The 17,784-nt window shown below is 41.4% G+C and overlaps 1 protein-coding gene across 2 annotated transcripts in view; it reads left to right on the top strand.

The window, feature by feature from the left end:
- MSH2 (mutS homolog 2) overlaps positions 1 to 17,505 on the top strand; it is a 799,418-nt gene extending 781,913 nt beyond the window's left edge. For both annotated transcript variants that reach the window (XM_078649651.1, XM_078649652.1), the window contains one exon: positions 17,199 to 17,505. In XM_078649651.1, coding sequence (XP_078505777.1) covers positions 17,199 to 17,363 — 165 coding nt within the window. In that variant the 3' untranslated portion in view covers positions 17,364 to 17,505. The remainder of the gene's footprint in view (positions 1 to 17,198) is intronic.
- Positions 17,506 to 17,784: the final 279 nt, after the last annotated feature.

Genomic DNA, 17,784 nt, shown 5'->3' with positions numbered 1-17,784 from the left:
AAGCAAGGTTTACCATCAGGGGTCCCGGGGGAACGCTCTTTCGATGGCTTGGTACAGCGCATTCTTTTACGCTTTTCCTCCAATTCCCCTCATTCCTCGAGTTCTCAAGAAGATGAAGGCAGAACCCTGCGAAATGATTCTAATTGCTCCAGCATGGCCCAGACAATTCTGGTACACGGAGCTTCTGAGGCTCTCCCAAGCTCCCCCAATTCACTTGAAACCCATTCCGTCCCTTTTGTCCAGGAGTCAGGGGCAGGTTTACCATCCGGACCCGCGATCGCTCCACTTGACGGCGTGGCTCCTGACCACAGAGAATTCAGTCAGCTGACACTATCTCAGGAATGCAGGGAGGTCTTGGCTCAAGCCCGAGCACCAAGTACCAATAAGACTTACATGGCGAAATGGAAGAGGTTCTGCTTGTGGTGTCAACGGGAAGGTCTCCATCCTTACACTTCCCAACCTCATCAATTGTTGCCATATTTATTGTCTCTGGCCAAATCTGGCTTGGCACATTCATCGGTCAAGGTACATCTGGCGGCCATATCAAGGTATCGACGCAGTTCTTCAAGTCCTTCCTTATGGTCCTCTAGGGTTGTTAAGCAATTCTTGAAGGGATTATTCCGGATGTATCCGCCAGTCCGTCCTCCTCCACCAGTGTGGCAGCTCAACCTTGTCTTGGCGCAACTCATGAAGGCTCCGTTTGAGCCTGTACACAAATCAGACTTAAAGTTCCTGTCTTGGAAACTAGCCCTCCTGGTGGCTTTAACGTCAGCAAGACGAGTGGGTGAGCTTCAGGCACTCTCCATAGTGCATCCATTCCTGCAATTTAAAAGAGAAGGTCTTGTTCTCCGGACAAATCCAAAATTCATACCAAAGGTACCATCTGAGTTCCACTTGAATGAACCCTTGATTCTGAAATCTTTCTTTCCGCACCCTTCTACACCTGCGGAACGCACACTACATTCCCTGGACATTCAGCGATGCTTAAAGTTTTACTTGGAGCGAACACGTCCCTTTCGGAAGTCAACTCAGTTGTTTGTGTCCTACAGCGCACCACGAAAGGGATTGCCTTTGACAAAGAGTGGCATTTCCCGCTGGATCTCCAGTGCGATTCAATTCTGTCATCAGGAAGCAGGCAAGCCGCTGGACGGAAGAGTCCGTGCACATTCCACAAGGTCGGTGGCATCATCTGTGGCTCTCTTTTCGGGAGTTGCCATTAAGGACATATGCAGGGCAGCAACGTGGAGCAGTACTCATACCTTCACGAAACACTACTGCCTGGAGGCTGCAGGTCGAGACGACGCGGCTGTTGGTCAAGCAGTCCTGCGGAATCTTTTTCATTGAGAGGTGAGCTTTCCCTACGATCCCTCCATCCGGGTGAGCACATTTTGTTTGTTTTACTATGCTATATGTATTGCTTATATGGTTATGTGATGCCATGTATTTACAAAATGTGTTCTTGGTACTTTACTGCTAGCTATTCTGATACAAAGCATGGGAATCTATGAAAGTTCCAATACTGGGGCAAGAAAACAAGTTACTTACCTGTAACTTTGGTTCCCCAGTATTGGTAACTTTCATAGATTCCCATGCGCCCGCCCGCCTCCCCTGGAAAAGCTCGGTCTTTTTCAGAGTTAGTGGCGGTTTGCACAACGGCTACGAAAATCTGAGGCTCTGAGCTCTCTCAGGAAGGTTCTAGAGGGTGAGGCTGCTCTGATTGGTCCTGGCAAAAGTTTGGTCTCTTTTTACAAAAAGAGGGTGATAGGATACAAAATGAGATGAGGCCTAGGCCTAGGTTTCTCTTTTGTTTCTATGGTTTTTATACTACCGAGGCTCCCATTCCGACGACGGGGAATGATACAAAGCATGGGAATCTATGAAAGTTACCAATACTGGGGAACCAAAGTTACAGGTAAGTAACTTGTTTTCTTATGCAGCATCGAAGGACCAAATCAGGCAGCAAGTGTGAGAAAGTGGGTTATTACTTGAATTGGGTGGTAGCCCTCTTCAAGTAATAATGACACTATTCCTTTCTAGGTCCATGTTGGTCTCAGTAATTTGAACATTAGCTCAACCCTTGGTAGTTGTAGCACAAAGCAGACTGTCTTAACTTAGCAGAAATGTATAAAGTGTTTATCACTATCAAAACAGATGAAAAGTTGGAAACAATACAGAAAAATCCCCACTCCAATTTATAAAACTGGAGAAATCTTTATTAAACATATAAATACAAAAATTCTAAGAGGGCGAAGTCCGAAGTCGGGCCCAGGAAGGGGTTGTAGGGGTTTTGCTCCTCCTGGTGAATTCCTCTTCAGACTTAGAACATTTTCTAAAAGTCATGATCATTTCAGGAGGACAAATGAGCAATTTGAATTTGACCGACAGTTAGACATCGGCGGCTGTGCCTTGGTGGTGGTCTGGTGGCAGCCTCTGGTTCTGTTTGTGAAAAGTTAAAATAATGTTTTCAAGTCCCCATTCTTAAGTTTGTGACCGTACATTCTAACACCATCCTTGGATCCAGGACCTTTTGGGCACCACCTGAGGGGTAAGGACTCCGACTCCCAGAAACCACTAGCAGGGTCCAGTGCAAATCCAGTTAGAACTGGTCATATGGGCTCAGCAGAGATTTGGGCGTCTTACAGGTTTGTTGTTCATAGATCTGAACAGGAGTCTAGCCAGCTACCCATCGGAATCCACCCTTCTGTCCTGGCAACAAGTGGGGAACAGGTCCAGTCCTTGGGGTTTCTCTCCACAGGTTTAGCGGCAGGGGTAGGCTGAGGTGAAGAAGGTACTCATGAGTGCCACTGGCATGCCTGGCCCCAGCTTGTGGGTGGGGAAACTCCCTGACCAAAAGAGAAAACGTTCCCAGGGGCTACCTCACCCACTTTGATATCACTTCCTGTGGGGTTGGCTCGAAGCAGTCCCACAGTGCACTGTTCTGCCATAATCCAACCTGGCAGAACCTTTCTTCCCCTGGGAAGAGCTCTGGGCACACCCCTAGAATGTGTCTTGTGAAATGAGAAACCTCCCCTGTAAACCAGTTCTAAAGCCGGTTTTCTCTCAGCTGGGATTTATGTCACTCTCTCTACTTGGTGAATGGCAGGCGCAGGCCTAGGTGTGAGTTACATCTGACTATAAGAGGGATGCCCCTTTGAAGCTTGTACAATTGGTGGGCACAACCCCAATGCCATCTTGTCAGGAGCAAGTCACACCTCCTCTCAGCCAAAGCTCTTTTGTTCCCTTTCCTGGGACCTAATCACACCTCTTTCTAGGGTCCAGGAGGCTGCCAGGTGACAGTTGAGGATTAACTCTAAAGAGTCTACTGGAGGCTTTAGGCAGGAAAATGCCAACATTCACAAAGTGGCATTTAAAAAAAGTAATTTTAATCCCCTTAACCACTAGATTGGATTTTAATTTCCTATTAATTGGAGTCTTTTAATCATGGCTCTAGCTAATCCTAAACTGAAGTTTTGTAACCCAGTGCCTTTCTATGGGCAAGCCACCCTTGCCACAGTGAAAATCAACTTTGGAGATTTTCCACTGGCAGGACAAGTACAGCATACGTAAACACGTCCTACTTTTACAGTACCATGCCCCTGCTTAATTGGATTTAGGGCCTAGCTTAGGTGTGATTTATAACGAATAATAAGAAGGTGTAGGCCTGGCAAATGGTTCATTTGGCAGGTAGAATTTGCAGTTTTAAAACTGCGCACGCAGGCTGGAGGGGCAGGCCTGGAGACATGCTTTCAATTGACACTCTAGTGGTAGCACTGTAGGTGCTGCAGTCCACTAGTGACATTTAACTTACAGGCCCTGGGTACATTGGGTACCATATCCTAGGGATTTATAGGTCAGTTAAAGGTGCTAAATAGGGTTTTTAACCAGTTAAACAAGTTTTTAGAGGTCGGAGCACATGCACTGGGTCCTGGTTAGCAGGGTGCCAAACCAACAGGGTCAGTTAATAAAAATGGGGTTAATCATACAATAGAGGTGTTTTATTATAGCAAGTTTATCTAAATTATGCTGTAATAGAAGGTAGTTTATGCAGTCAATATTATTTTGATAATATACATAAAAGGAGATAGGAGGAATGCTTGCAAACAGTCTAACCAGTGGCAAACGCTTGGCGCAGCATTCCATCCCATCTTTTTTCACCCACTCTGCAAATTTATACAAATGATGAGTACTGACCCAGCTCCTCATGGGAACAATCCATCCCAGACTGCCAGATTAAGCCCCCTCATGAAGAGACCACAAGTCAGACTAGTTTCAGCTTTATTGGGTGTTGTAAGAGTGCTTCTGTTGCTGCTGCCCTAGACGTTCATCATATGCTTTATTGTCTGAATAAATACTTCACATATTTTTATCCCTATATCTTGGATCCTGTAGCACAGCAAACAAGGGTTAGAATGCTACACCGAGGAGTTGCCAGTGATTAGACTAATTTGCCAACATTCCTCTGATCACCGTTTGTGTTTTTATTATTTTGATCCATGTGACCTGCGAACAACATTTATGTTGAAATTAGCATGTTATGTTTCAAATTGTGACAAATGTAAGGAATGCATTATTACTTAATAAATTCCGCAGCCACAGAATCATATAAATCCACTGGCCCTTTGTCCATTGTTTTATTAGCAGTTTAGTCATAAAAGATACACAAAAGCTAAACCTTTTCTTTCCAATCAGTGTCCTTCGGCCTTATGATTTATGTCACCCGAATCGCCAGATGGCAGTATTGGACCTTATGGACCTTGTATGTAACTTTGCTGGGATTTAATAACTATATAGGGACTCCCAATGTGCCCACAGTCAGTGTCGCAATATACAATTTGTTGTGGTTTCCCTATAAATCAAAATGGCCGTATGATTATATTGTTTATCTTTTGCCCATTAAAATGCTTATCATCCACTTTTAGAAAATATAGAGTGCAGTGGCTGTTAGGAATCCAAGTCTTCTAACTTGAAAAATGCCCTCAGTTCTTTTAAAAGTAGTTATTTACCTGCTGATTTGAAATTAAGTCGTATCTTGTGGTATTCTGACCTCATAGCTAGCTTACTTCATACTCCCTTTAGAAGTATGCTGTTTATAGGTTTAAGAGCAGATGTGAGAATTAATACAGGACAGCTTGAATACAATGTACAGTAAAACTCAAAGCAAGCAAGATATTTAACCAATTTGGAGTAATTGAAAACAAAACCCAGGCCGAAGGTACAACATGGGACAGAGTCTCCTCCCCGCCACCAACCATCCGAACTTTGCCAAGAGTATGGTGTGGAACTTTTGAACTTTTAATTGCTGAACAATTTCAGATTCTGCAGGTTTATTAAGTATTGTTTTTGGTGTCCCAACCAGACTTAGCCTCTAAAGGTGTACAGCAGAGAAACTGTTAGACAATGCGGACTAGAAGAGCTGGAGTTCCTTCAATGTACAGTCACATTGATGGAGCCCTGAAGTTCGAAATTTCTGTGAGAAAAATGTCTTTTTCAGTCAACAATTATGAGCAGACTGGGCTATTGCAAATCACTGTATCTGGAAGCTCCTGACTATACACATTCAAAATGCACCCGCAAAGCTTTGGACGGGGTTTATCATTCATCATCTTCGGATGCACTGGCTACATTGCATTGGCTCCAAGTAGACAAGAGAATAATTTGCAAGTCTCTCTGCTTGGCTCACATGGCATTTCATAATAAGGCTCCTCTTTTTCTCCAACAGAAACTTTGCCACTACCAACCTACTCGTCTGTTAAGCTCTGCCAGCTCAAGGTTACTTTGTTTGCCCAAATTCAAAGGTGTTCATGTTTGCAGAAGATCTTTTTCCTTTCAATCATATTCATGGGATTCATTTCCAACTTCATCCAGCTGTTGGATGATCATCTTGCTTTTTTAAAAGCTTTGAAAACCTGGCTCTTCCCTCAGTAATGTTATTTGGTTCTAGTGCTCTGGAGTCCGTTCTTAGTGTCAGGACACCTTCATAGATATTTGCAGCGCTCTGTAAATAAATAAATCATTTGGCTGTGAAAGTACTACGACTATCCCATACTCTGAAGTGTCTTTGTAATAACAATTTCCTTTCTAAAATAGGTGCTTTAAGGACTGGTGCAGCCCACTATGCCTCCTTTAGCGTGTCAAAACTCTTCTGACACTCATCCGTCCAGATAACGTTCTAGGGCTGATTCTTGGGAGTTAGCTCTGTTAGAGGGGTTATAGTGGTGCCATACTGGTAACACCCACTCAGACCGAGAAATGCCATCACCTGAATGTGTTTTTGGTGGCTCTCAGGGCAATATGATTTGTATCTTGAGTTGGAGAGGGTGCATATGTCCACAACCAGCTTGGTGGCCCTGGTAATTTACAGATCCCTACCAGATCTAGCATTTAAAGCAGAGTCTGAAGCACTTCCCTGAGATGAGGCGAGAGTCCGCCTTAAACAAAAAGTGACCCTCAGGGGTTGAAAATACAAACCTCTCCTTAGACCCCCTCAGTCAGAGTAATCTCACAGTAGCTAGAGGTCAAATCAAAGATACTGAAATATTGGGCACACCCTTATCTGTCTGATTTAATTAAGGATGTGATTGAGTGTCTGGTTTTGTGACAGCATTCAGTCCCCTGTAATCCACACAGAACCTGAGTACTGGGGTCCCCTGCCTTTGAGGGATGGCTTCCGGAATTAATACCACGGACTGCTGGACATTCAGTGACCGTCCTGAGACAACATCTTGGCCACTTCCTCCATGATGCTCGCCCTAACTTTATCTGAGAACCTGTAGATTTTGTTTTTTGACCGTAAGCTGTCATCTGTGTTAATGCAATTGACACACTACTGGGTGAGGTGTCGTAGAGAACAGACCAGAGAACTGGCCAATTGGATGGTGACATTCCTTATGCTGCTGTTCTGTCAGCGTAGTGGAGAGTGCAGCTTCCGCCCCTAAACATCTCTCATTGTGGGACAGGAGTTCAGGAAGGGGCTCACTTTCTTTCTTCTTCCCTTTACCTGTCACCATCAACATGGTCATGTCAGCCATGCCAAAGTGAGATTCCAGGCGGTTTACATGAATCACTTGGTTGGGGTGTCATGGAGGTGTTCACTTCCACCAGGTAGGTAACGTCACTGACCTTCTTCAGTGCAGTGCAGGGCCCAGCCACTTCTCTTTGATGTCCATAGGAGCCAGAGGCTCCACCACCCACACCTTTTGGCCAGGCGTTACTCCACTAATGTCTCTTCTAATCACATTATTGTTTGATCAGCTCTTGACTAGCCTTTTATATATTCTGCCATCCTTGATCTGAGACCCTGTACTTAGTCCTCCATATGCTACTTGGGTTCATTGAAAGGTTTCCCCCGTCCCTCTCTAACAAGACTTAATGGGCCTCTCCGAGTGCCCACACAGAAACCCACAGGGGCTGAATCTCGATTCTTCTGCAGTGCCTCCCTGTAGATGAACAAAAGGCACAGTAACAAGACACTCACTTTGTGAGTTTCTCATTCAAACATGTGATCGTGCCTTTCAGACCATTGATGTGGTGAAATTATAAGTCACCAAATCTGCTGAGCCCTGGCGAGGGACCAGTCCCTCAGTGCACAGCCATGGGTTGTTAAATTATTCTCACAATTACTCTAAAGTTCACACAATACTTTTCTAACCAATTTTAATGAGTTTTCCAAAACTAGGTGTTCCCATGTACAGTTCTTGTCATTGTTCCATATCATATTTACCATACAATAGCCCTCTTTTTCAAGGCTTCATTGGTGTGCATATGTTTTGTCTGTCATAGTGTTGAATCAATAAAAGTTCATGACAACTCAAATGCATTCAGATCTTTTTGGTCCTTCATCCAGAGAATATTATCCTGGGGAAGTTTTCGCTTTTTGATGTCATACATGAGAATGTGTCCTTCTTGAGACAAGGTATTGTGATTACACACCATTCCTGTCTCTGTCTGAAACAACATCCTTGGGGATCCCTACTCTGCTTAATTTTTTTTAAAAATACCTAGCCGTGTCCTGTCCACCATGGGTGCAATCACTGTCCTCAGAGGTACTGCCTCAAGTTATCTATTGACATGATCCATTACTGCCAGAATATATGTGTTCTCTGAGGCTGTCTTATGGTATAGGGTCCCAATAATGCCAATCCCCATCCTTTCAAACTGCATCCTCAGCACTGACAGTGGAATAAATGGGCTATTCTCTTGTCTTGCTAAGACTTAACAGGTTGTTCAGGATCAACAGAACTCCTTCACTTTCTCAGACATCAGGGTCCTGTAGAATTGGTTAACCTCTACCATGTCGTCACCTGCCCCAGATGTCCAACTACGCGGATGTTATAGGCAGTTCCAGTAGTAAGGCCTTCTATCACTGGCAGGCAAGTATCCCAGGACAGTTTTCTCTTGCCCTGAGGGTCCAGGTCTTTCCCCTCTGGCAGACTCCTTCTGGGCCATGGGAACAGCTGGGGCTAGCTTCCTTTGCCCTCTACCTTTCCTCTTAACCCTTCCTGGTTTTCCTTACTGAATGTCTGCAACCTTGTGATTAAACACACTCATTCAAGCAGGCCCATAATTTCAGCATGCTTTCTCCTTTCAACTTCTGCTCAAGCAGAAGTTTCTAAATCATTGCCCGACACTGAACTGGCATAGCTCACAACTACCTCCTTTAAGCCAGACACCCTACCTCACTCCAAGGTGACCATCACCACAAGATGGTACCAGATCTCTTTGTCAGTGTTGATTGACAACCCTATGGAATCCGCTCGAACGATGTGCTCATGTGAAGTTGGCTTTTCCATCACAGTGGTCTGTGTCCCTCAAAGCCTCTAACCTTATCCAGTTGATGGTTGGCTGTTGCCTGTACTTCACTATGCTGGGAGGTGAGGTGCTCATAGTCTCAGCATCCACCCTTCCCACAGAGACTAATGTGGCTTCTGGTCAACCTTTGGTTTACCCTGGGCCAACCTTTGCCCAATTCTTACCCTTGCATAACCTTGGGGCACCCAGTGGTGGGGGGGCTTATTGTACCAAGCAGAGTCTCATTTCTTGTGACCTGGCTGCTGACAGTCAACGAGAACTCCAGCATTGTAGCCACCCCATTTCTTCTTAGTGGTGGATTGGGGCTCTCCCTCCTTCTCAGACTTTGTCACACTTTAGATGACTCATTCTTTTCATCCTTGTTGCTCCTGGCCTTTTTTGTTGATGGCCTCTCCCTCTCCCTTTTTTTCCTTAGGATCACTCCTGTGGGATTTGTTGAACACTCTGGGGCCCTAGCAAGCTTTCTGGGATCAGTCAGCTTAGAGTCTACTTACTCCTGGCACAGATCTGAAGAACAATTACTCAAGATGTGCTCTTTCATAATCAGATGACGAAGCCCATCAAAGCTTTACACTTCACTGTCCTTCTCCCAGCCAACCAGTGCTTATAGAAAGAGGTCTATCAACACTTCCCAAGCCCAGAATGTAAGAGACTGTTATTACTATGTGTGCATCTCGTGGCTGATGTGCTGCTCATCAGGAGTGAGACCAAACTTGTTTACCAGTGCAACCTTCATGTGGGTGTCTGAATCTGTTACCTCACACACTAGGGTCAAGAGAATGACCCTTCCCTGGATAGGCACCAATCTCCTCTGTAACAGTCCCAATACTGTTTATTTACTGTGCACATCCTCAATGCCCCGTTGTAAAAAGCAAACCATTTATCTCATTTTCCATCACAAGGGTAGGCACTACTCCTTTAGGCAGGTAGGGGGGACTTGACCACATCACAGCAACAATGGCATGCCTACTGCAGGCAGGCTAATGCTAACTAGCTTCCAGGGACTTCATGCACAGAAAGTATGACTTTTTAAGTTACTTTTCCAGTATATTATCAAAATATCAACAATTCATCCTCCCCCTAGTTTGGATTTTATATTAATATTTAAAACTGTGATTGAACCATTTCTGCAGCTTACTCCAAACCAAAGATATGTTATTAGCACATTACTATACCTTAGCATTTTCATCATAAAACCTCATTCAGATGTAACAGTGAAAACAGCTTTTGCAAGGAGAGGGTTCACTGATAGAATATCGACCCCCAAAATATCTCATACACAAATATCGAGTTATACATATCGATGTAATAAATATCGATGTCCTATATTCATAATGGTAAGTACAAAAATATCCCCAAACAATATTAATGTAAAATATATAGTTGTACAAAATATTGATTTTACTATATGTATGAAAAATATTATAAAATATATTAAATTATACAATAAACTTACACAAATAAATTACATTTATTATACATTTTAACAAATATAATCAATACATTTCATTCAAATTTTTTAAACATATGCATATAAAATGTAATATATATTTACTTTAAAACAATTAAGAAAAAATTACTTTTAATTTATTTGATAATTGTTTATATAAATATGTATATATATATATAATCAAAACCGGTTTCTCCACTGGAGAAGGAGTTCAGTCGCACACTTTCCGTGATTTAAAAGCATTTATTTGCTGTTTGTAGCGTGAGCATTTCCTAATGCATTTCGGTCATTCCCTGACCTTTCTCAAAGGAATAGGACGCCACGGCAATATATATAACATAAAATCTAAAAGAAACATTATATTCTAAATTAAAACATTAAACTATTTAAAACTCTTTAAACTTTTTCACTTCAGTGAGTGCAACAGTAGGGAAAGTGTTGGATAGCGGAGGGGTACGAATTACTATTCCCACTCCAGTGAGTGCAACAGTGGGGAAAGTGTTGGATAGCGGAGGAATCAAAATGATTATTTCCACTCCAGTGAGTGCAACACTAAGGAAAGTGTTGGATAGCGGAGGGGTAAAAAATACTATTCCCACTCCAGTGAGTGCAATACTAAAAACAAACAAAATATCACCAACACAAAATATATAAAAATATTTAAAAAACCAAAACAATAGAAACCTATTATAATGTTAAATAGACATGACAAATACCTAGAAATATTATATTAAATAAAAAAAAGACAAACCAATAATTATTTTTAATTAGAAATTATTTATAAACAAAAACATTAATTATTACATACATTTTAACTTTTTTTATTTCCTACCCTATAACACCGCACAATTCCCAACACACATCTAAATTTTTAAAAAATGTACCTCCGGGGAGGCTGATAGACAGCTATGATATCTGCCTCTCCCAGAAGACATGGGCAGTCGACAAATTTTACTTATTAGGATTCACCAATTACATTGTAGAGTCCATTCCATCAAAAAAGGGTCGTCCAGCGGGTGGTCTAATAATTTGGATTAAAATTAATTTGAGGATTCATATCAACAAGCTTGATTTTAATAATTCTAACTTAATTACCCTGATCCTGAAAGACCTGCTCGAAGAGGTCCTTTCTACTGGTGAATATCTACAATAGGTTCGCCTTACAACATCAAGATTCTCCAACTATTGTGCACCTAGATAAGATAATTGAGAAGTAAAAGGGCACTCCATCATATAGTAATAGCAGGGGACTTTAAAGTAACATTCGAGCCCTTGGAAGTTACCAAAAACATCACTGATGAAGAAGACATGGGACTGGGTGTTCCATCCTTGGGCCACTAGAAGCTAACTAACAACATTAAAGTGGCTCTGCAAGTCGCTTTCCTTTCCTACAAGCATGAGTTACGAGCTGTGAATGGCCACTCGATCTCAGATTTCGGTCTACACCATACTTACAAGTGGGTAAATTCTAAAACGGGAATAGATTACTTCCTGATGGACATACAACTATGGCCAAGTCTTGTTGATATGCAGGTTCTAGAGAGAGATGATGATGACCACAATGCACTCTCTCTCGAATTAAGAGGTATTTGGCTCCCGTTGTCCATCTGGGGAGCCAAACCCCCCAAATTATATTGTTACTAGCGACAACAAGAAAAGGATTAAATGGCCACAAATAAAGAACAATGCTGAGTCCCTGTCAAAAATGTGCACCATTGTTGCCAACTTCTTGGTGTCCTTACGGCCTAATAACATGGAGTTGCGAACGACTGTAGATGCTTTCAGTATTTTATTGAATAACATAAATATATTTTTTTATAAAACCTCTAGGAAGAATCAAAACCACAAGGTCCAACTCAAATGTGTGGTTTAATGGTGATTGTAAATCAGTGCGCCAGTCCTTGATGGGTGCAATAAAGTCTGGCCAAAGAGAACCCATTATTACTTCTAGAAGAGCCTACAAAAAGGCCCAACACGAGGCACACAGGAATTGGCATAAAGGGCAGTGGGAAGGGCTACTTGCTGCGGCTCAGATTAGAAATTATTCAGGGTTCGGGCACCTAATTGCAAAAGGGACCAAAAGCGTAGTTGTGGATGACCGTTTTCACATCCTCCCACAGGTTTGTGATGACCACTTTTCGAGACTATATACAGTACCAGAGGAAAGTGAGGCAGCACCCATGGAACCTTTTTTTTCAGGGAGCTGACCATGCCTGTCTTTCATTTTCAGTAGATGAAACTCATGAGGCAATGATGACCATGAAGTGGGGAAAAGCCCCAGGCCTAGACCTAATACCGGGCGACCTTTATCTCTCTGAACCCCAAATATGGAGTGTGATCTTAAATTACACATTCAATGCCATACTGGGAGGAGCAGGGATACCAGATACATGACTGGGCGCGGAAGTTGGTCCCATCCACAAAAAAGGAGATAAAAGCAACCCGATAAATTACAGGCCGATTAGTCTTATCGATATAGCACAGAAAATATTCTGTCGGCGATTGCTGAAGAGAGTTAATGAATGGATCAGCAAGGGGGATTTAGCATCACCCCTGAAGGCAGGATTACCAGAGAAGACCAGCACTGTTGATCAGTTGCTTCACTTCTTTTGATCCTGTGGAAATATGCGAAAATAGGTAAAGGCTCAATAAACGTGGTGTTTGTAGATCTTAGGGCCGTGTTTGATTTAGTATCACAGGGAAAATTCTGGACAGCTTTGACTAACCTTGGGATGTCATCAAACCTTTTGCAGATCCTTATTAGACTCCAGATAAAAAAACTATGCTCTAATAAGATGGGGTAACAGAGGATTAACTTACCGGATAGGGGTGAGCCGCGGACTAAGGCAGGGATGCATTTTGGCACCAACACTATTTACCCTTTATATAAATGGTCTGATTGATCAGCTAAGGGATTGCAGGGGCGATCCCCCCAAGCTTGCAGGACGTGAGGTGCCTGCACTACTCTTTACAGACGACACCCTGGGCTGGAAATCAATCACCTAAAAACGAAATTCATGGTTTTTGATAGTCATAAGTCTTTTATCCGAAGTATAAAACTGGGGTCTACTGTGCTGGAGGAAGTTGAACAATTAGACTATCTGGGGGTGAGGTTTTTTAACACACTACCGTGGTAACCCCAAATACAAAAAAGTCAATTCTCACTACAACATGTGGGATTGGCCCTATGCAAAAAGTTTAAAAAGTCAAGCTTCAGACCATTGATCGCAGTCACCCAAGTGTATCAGGCAAAGGGACTAGGGCAGCTCTGTACGGGGCAGAGCTATGGGGGCATGTAAATGTAGCAGCCATTGAGAAGTTTGAAAATAATTTCATCAGATCAATAATGTAACTTCCCTGAAACGCACCACTCACACCCATGCGCATAGATTTAAGAATGAGGAGCATTTCTCATGTAATTGCTCTCCGACCATTAGTCGATTGGATGCGCATATGGGCGAATGATTCACCACTACCCTTGAAAGAGTCAATTCAAGATATACTGTTATTAGACACTAAAGTGAGTATCGAGTGGTTCAACCACATCAAGACATGGTTGAATAAATTTGGCATGTTTGATCTGTGGCTTACCCCTAGCAAAATTTTAAAAAAGATCGGTAAATCACCTTAAAAAGAATTACTGGACTCACGTCATGGATAGCTTGCTCAATAAGAGTTCTGCAAGTGAATTGACATGTAGGTTCCTCAATTTCAAAGATAACATGTTACAAGAGGAATTTTTAAATCAAATAGGGCCGCCCCTTGCTAAAATTATACCTAAAATGTAGGTATGGTATTCTTCCAATTAACAGTTTTGTTAGAAACTGGAAAGGGGTTGATATTTCACCCAGTTGCCTTGATTGTGATTCAGCACTCGAGTCAGAAATAATTTTTTTTTACTTCTGTCTCATGTACCAAGAGACGAGAAGAACATGGCTAATCCCGATTTGCAAATTCTAGCAGCAACCCGCTTAAATGAGATTACTAGAATCCTGAAAAGTGATACTTCAAAATACTTGGGGGGTCATTAGGATGGTGGGCGGATTGCCACCGCCGGCCTGGCGGGGGCAAACCGCCCGCCATCCTCAGCTAAATGACCCCCCGCCATATTAGTATGGCGGGGGGACCGCAGCGGACGGAAAGACCGTCCCCCGCTTTTCCGCCCCGGTCGCCTTGCGGCCGGGGCGGAAAAGGTTTAATATGGTGGCGGTGTCTATTAGACACCGCCAGCCATATTACCATGGGTTAAGTTGGATGCCTTTCTGTGGCGGGCATGCGGTCTTCAGTCTGGGGGCCCCCAGAGTGAAGGAGAGGTGGGGGTGCACACGGGGGGGGGGTACCTGTGGTACCCTCTGCAGTTACATAAACAAAGCAGCAGGCACCGCGCGGTGCCTGCCGCTTTGTTTATGTAAATGGGTCACATGCATTTTTAGCATTGTGACGGGCAGTGCTGAGAGCACCGCCCGCCACAATGCTAAAAATGCAGGATGCGCCCGCCACAGTGACGGGCGCATCCTAATACCCCCCACGGGTCCCCCGCCCTTATGACGTACGGTCCCAGTCACCGATAAGATGGCGGGCGCACTAAGTCCGCCCGCCATCCTAATGACCCCCTCGGTCATTACCCTATCTAGATACCTGCTCCATGTATGGACCATAAGAAGTAGGACAGTAAAAATCACAAATAAAACTAGTTAGGCCAGGCTAAGGATCTAAAGCGAAAGGAAGACGAAGACAATATATAGAAGGCATCTTACATGTTTAATACTTGATGGAATCTATATCATGCAAATGCTATCATCATTTACTTGACTAAATCCGCTAGAGGTGTAATACAAACTGCTTATAGGTGTATGGCATGTATAGGTCAAACTGTCACTGCAATATGCTACAAATGAACTTGTTTTTATACTTGGAAATTTCTTAATTTTATCATAAATGTTATCTCTGATTTTAAATGGTATTAGTATTATGCATTTTACCAAACTTTAATATATATGGTTGTCATCCGACTGAAATGATAGTCCTGGTTTATCTTAAAGAATAGATGCTTGGCCATGCCCCCAGTGATTTACGTCCAGGACTAAGCTTTTAGTCACCACATGTATGTCAGCAACTTAACCCAGACCTTTAAGACAGATGGTCTCGGTTTCCTCAACCAATTGTTCTTCTGAAAATGTTTTTCTCTTCTCTTTTATGAATTGTATATGATGTGCTTTTATGGTTTTAATGCAAAATCGAATAAAGATAGTTACTACTACTAATTAATATAATTAACTATCACTTAAAGAAATATTATTAATTCAAAAACAAATTAAAACAGATAAAATGTAATTTACCTCCCAAATGTTACCCCTATAAAACCAAAACTCGGACACAAAAAAATAAAAAATTACCCTAATTATCAATTGATGAATTAATATCCATGATCAACTAATTATTAATTAAACCTAAATTACTACCACCCTCTACCCCTATAAATCGCGCAACCCACTCCTAAAAATCATTCCACAATTTGCGTAATTAATTTTAAAATAATAAATTAATATCAATTAACTACTTAATTAAAAATAAATTACTACCCACCCTTTACCAATATAAACCTCACAACTCACATCTAAATTAATCACACAGTTGCCATATTTACATTTTAATTAATTAATTAGCATTAAAAAATAATAAATTAATTAGAACTAAATTACTTCACACCCGTTACCCCTATAAACCCCACATCCTGCTCCTAGAAGATAACACAATTAACATAATTAATTACCATTAATTATTCATTGAAAACCAACTAATAATTACTTAATAATGAATTACTTCCTACAATTAGCCCTATAAAATCTAAATTAAATACATATTAATAGAAAAATATATAAATGATAATTAAATTACTTCCCACCCTTTGCTCCTATAAACCCCAAAACCCACTCCTAAAAAAATAGCACAATTCCCATAATTACCAATTCATTATTATTAACAAACAACCAATTAATATTTAATAATACGTTACTACCCACAATTAACACTATAAAATCTAAATTAAATATTACTAAATAAAAAATAATCATTAATTTATTATAATTAAATTGCTTACCACCCTATTCCCCTATAAACCCACAACCCGCTACAAAACTAAAAACGCAAAATTTAATTAAAATAAAATTGATAACTACTAAAAATGTAACACATATATTAAAAAACAAAAACAATACTTATACAAAAAAATCACATACATTCAAAATACATCACAAAAAGAAAAAATCGATATTTAAAACAACTATATTTTTGCAGATAATATTAATGACTTTGATATTTTTAAAAACTATATTTCTTACACTAAAGTCGATATACTTGCTGTCGATATTTCTGTATCACAATATTTTCAACTCAATATTCTGTCTGCATACGCAAACATTCAAATTAAATACGAGGGATCTGCCTTGTGGCTACAAGCCCTACTTAGGGGTGGCTTTCTTGAACTTTAAAAGCAGGGTTTATTCCTGTACAAAGGCTAATTTGCTCAGGTTCCAATGCAGGTTTAAAAGCTGCAGCTGTCGGGCTACACATGTAGGCGGGAAGCCATATTTTCCTTGTCAACCTAGGGAAGGGCACAAAAGGTGCTGGAGTCTTTGGTGTATTTGCATACACCATTTACTAAGTCATTACTGGGAAGTTATCGGTGTCAATTGGAGATTGCGAATTTTCCATGTTTTAGGGGTAAGATCAGATATACTTGATTCAGCAGAGTTCAATAACCAGCATCTTCACTCCACAAAAACGGTACATGGCCATTCAAAAAGTGTCTTTCTCTCAATCGTTTTCTACCATATGTCTGTCACACGTTATAGGGGATTGTTCTACTAATCAGTTCAGCATTTGCACTTACTGTTTTTGTTTACGTTATGATTAATATACATGTTTTCTTGTGTTCCAGGAAGGCGAAAAGATTATCCAGTCTTTCCTTTCCAAGATTAAAGCTCTACCAATAGGCGAGATGTCGGAGAACGATATTAAAAAGAAACTGAAGCAAATGAAAGCAGAAGTGATAGCCTCAAATAACTCTTTTGTGAATGAAGTGATATCCCGAATAAAGAGTTAAGAACACTTAATTTGGACAAGCTTCAAATATCAAACTGTTTCTGAATACAGGAATCATGGTGCCCTTTTTAGGTTAAAATTTGTACTACTACTTTGACATGCAAGTTTTTTTGCACTGTTTAATAAAAGTTGTTTGTTTACTATTTGGTTGTACTTCTTTATATATTGAATAGTGTCTGCACCAGTTAGTATGCAGCTCAATATAGTAGTAGGGGCATTATGCATATTAGAACTGAAATGGTCCTGTATTTGGGCCTGCTCATATATGTGACCACTAGACATCAACTTCTGCATAAATATAATACTCAGCTTGTCACCAGTGCTAAAATCCCTCTTGTATATGTAAATATAAATGTAGTAGTACTCGTATAGCGCACGAATCGACCCATGAGGGTATCTCAGCGCTTGTACACATACCGCTG

Source organism: Lissotriton helveticus, chromosome 6 (assembly GCF_964261635.1).
Source record: "Lissotriton helveticus chromosome 6, aLisHel1.1, whole genome shotgun sequence".
NCBI lineage: Eukaryota > Metazoa > Chordata > Amphibia > Caudata > Salamandridae > Lissotriton > Lissotriton helveticus.
The sequence above is the reverse complement of the archived record's forward strand: the minus strand, read 5'-3'. Positions and strand labels throughout refer to the sequence as shown.